Source organism: Mandrillus leucophaeus, unplaced genomic scaffold, assembly GCF_000951045.1.
Source record: "Mandrillus leucophaeus isolate KB7577 unplaced genomic scaffold, Mleu.le_1.0 Scaffold11, whole genome shotgun sequence".
NCBI classification, from domain to species: domain Eukaryota; kingdom Metazoa; phylum Chordata; class Mammalia; order Primates; family Cercopithecidae; genus Mandrillus; species Mandrillus leucophaeus.
In genome coordinates, this window is record NW_012099209.1 from 2,556,480 (window position 1) to 2,559,485 (window position 3,006).

Sequence of the window (3,006 nt, forward strand, 5' to 3'; positions counted from 1 at the left end):
AGCCCAATTTTTTTTTTTTTTTGAAGACAGAGTTTTGCTCTTATTGCCCAGGCTGGAGTGCAATGGCACAATCTTAGCTCACTGCAACCTCTGCCTCCCAGGTTCAAGTGATTCTCCTGCTTCAGCCTCCCAAGTAGCTGGGACTGCAGGTGCCTGCCACCATGCCCAGAAAATTTTTGTATTTTTAGTTGAGACGTTTCAGCATGTTGGCCAGGCTGGTCTTGAACTCCTGACCTCAGGTGATCCACCTGCCTTGGTCTCCCAAAGTGCTGGGATTATAGGCGTAAGCCACCGCGCCTGGCTGCCCAGCCCAATTTTTTTGTATTTTTGATAGAGATAGGGTGTTGCAATGTTGCCCAGGCTGGTCTCGAACTCCTGGATTCAAGGGATCCTCCCACCTCAGCCTCCCAAAGTGCTGGGACGACAGGTGTGAGCCACCATACCCAGCTTCCATCAGTCTCTTTATAAAATTAATTTTTAATTACAGGTAACTCTAGAACGTATCCTCATATGTCTAATTGGGAAAAATTCTCATTCCCTCTCTTTTTCCATAGTGGTCCCTCTGATAAGTCAGACACTGAAACCATGAAGTTCCTACTGACGGACATGTTTCTGTACATATATACATCACTTGGCCTGCTGCTTTACGATTTTGTCTTGTTTTGCTTTGCTTTTATGTGGATGGAGTCACACGGCGAAAGTCACACTTTACTGACAATTATCTTCCTCAGCTTTCATTTGTGAACATTCAACATGCATCTGGTTGGCCGGGCGCAGTCGCTCAGGCCTGTAGTCCCAGCACTTTGGGAGGCCGAGGCGGGCAGATCACAAGGTCAGGAGATCCAGACTATCCTGGCCAACACGGTGAAACCCCGTCTCTACTAAAAAAAAAAAATACAAAAAATTAGCTGGGCGTGGTGGCGGGCACCTGTAGTCCCAGCTACTGGGGAGGCTGAGGCAGGAAAATGGCGTGAACCCAGGAGGCGGAGCTTGCAGTGAGCCGAGATCGCACCACTGCACTCCAGCCTGGGTGACAGAGCAAAACTCTGTCTCAAAAAAAAAAAAAACCAAAACATGCATCTGGCGAGTTCTCCATTTTTTTCTGGCTGTACCGCATTCCTTGTAAATGGTTTCATAGGATTCCATGGTGTGGATAAACCAGAGTTTACTAAGCCACTCCCTGTGGTGGTCACCCATGCCTGTAATCCCAGCACTTTGGGAGGCCGAGGCGAGGCAGGTGAATCACTCAAGGTCAGGAGTTCCAGACCAGCCTGCCCAGCATGGTGAAACCCTGTCTCTACTAAAAATACAAAAATTAGCCAGATGTGGTGTGGTCCACGCCTGTAATCCCAGCTACTCGGGAGGCTGAAGCAGGAGAATCGCTTGAGCTGAGGAAGCAGAAGTTGCATTGAGCTGAGATTGTGCCACTGCACTGCAGCCTGGGCAGCAGAGCCAGACTCTGTCTCAAAAAAACAAAACAGAAAATATAGCCGGTGGTGATGGTGCACACCTGTACTGGCAGCTACTCAGGAGGCTGAGGTAGGAGGATCGCTGGAGGCCAGGAGTTTGAGGCTACAGGGAGCTGTGATTGCACCACTGCACTCCAGACTGGGTGACAGAGTGAGACCCTGTCTCAATAAACAAACAAAAAATGGAAATACCAGGTTGTAAAGCCTGGGTGATTATAATTTTACTAGCCTGCCAAATTGCCTTCCACATGGGGATAACTAGCGTTCATTCCCACCAGCAACAGCTCACTCTGCCCATTTCCCCACATGTGCCACAGCACTGGGAATTATCAAGTTTTTTGTTTTTGTTTTTTGTTTTTTTAAAAGAGACAGGGTCTCACTCTCTTGCCCAGGCTGAGTGCAGTGGTGCAATCAGGGCTCACTGCAGCCTCGACCTCCTGGGCTCAACCAGTCCTCCCGCCTTCACCTCCTGAGTAGCTGGGACTATAGGCACGCACCACCACCCCTGGTGATTTTTTTCATCTTTGCCAACCTGGGGAGGGAGGAGAGCGTTATTCCATCCTGTGGGTGGCTGGTGAGACTGGGGTCTTCCCTTGAGTTTGGATGAGTGCTATCACTTTGGTCTGCGGATTGCCCCTCTGACCCCGTTTTGGTCTCTCTCTTACCCGCCACGTCCTGTGGCTTAGATATCTCTGCGACTTTACGTACTACACCTCTCTGTACCAGAGTCACGGTCGATCAGCCTTCGTCCACGTGCCCCCTCTGGGGAAGCCGTACAACGCAGACCAGCTGGGCAGGGCACTGAGAGCCATCATCGAGGAGATGCTGGACCTCCTGGAGCAGTCAGAGGGCAAAATCAACTATTGCCACAAACACTGAGGAACGCTCAGGTCTCCTAAGACCTCATCCTGCTGGGGACCCCACGAGGGGACATCCACCCTCTGGGGTGTGGCCAGGAAAAGACAAGCTCTTCAACTTGGGGATCCGATCTGGAAGAGAGATTCTGATCTGCCCATCTCCTCTTCCTCCTTCTCTACAAAAGCTCCAGTTGATGTGAGGGAAGTGGCTGAAAATTTTCTTTGCTCCCATTTTCCTCCCTGCATCTGGGGACACAGCTGCCGTGACCAGGGAGGCCAGCCTGAGGGGTCCAGATGCCCAGGGAGAATCTTGGTCTGGTGGGTCCATGAGCTGCGATACCACAGCTGGAGCCACGTGTTCACCTGCTTTCCTGTCTGTTGGTGAAGGAATTTCGGAATTCACTTTGTATCCAAGACTGGCTTTTACCAAATTTAAAAGCCTCTCACTGAGTCCTCGACCTTGACCTGTGCTCAACAGCCTGGCCCTTTCTGGGGCTACCGTGGGATATGGCATAATTTTTTCTTTCTTTCTTCTCTCTCTCTCTTTTTTTTTTTTTTAAACCAATAGTGCTAGTTTGTGCACAGAGTAATTTATATTCCCTTTGGTGAAAATGCAGGCTTTTTAGCCAACAACAAAAGTGTCTTTTTCCCCCCATGCCGGGGTGAGGCCACTATTGCCT

The 3,006-nt window shown here is 50.1% G+C and overlaps 1 protein-coding gene across 3 annotated transcripts in view; it reads left to right on the forward strand.

Moving 5' to 3' along the window:
• The window catches only part of PGPEP1 (pyroglutamyl-peptidase I), a 29,839-nt gene extending 27,075 nt beyond the window's left edge, over positions 1-2,764 (forward strand). Inside the window, exon 5 of one of the 3 annotated variants that reach the window (XM_011990297.1) lies at positions 2,156-2,764. In XM_011990297.1, the coding sequence (XP_011845687.1) occupies positions 2,156-2,348 (193 nt within the window). In that variant the 3' untranslated portion in view covers positions 2,349-2,764. The remainder of the gene's footprint in view (positions 1-2,155) is intronic. The other 2 variants (XM_011990306.1, XM_011990299.1) reach the window with 2 other exon arrangements.
• The last annotated feature ends 242 nt before the right edge of the window (positions 2,765-3,006 follow it).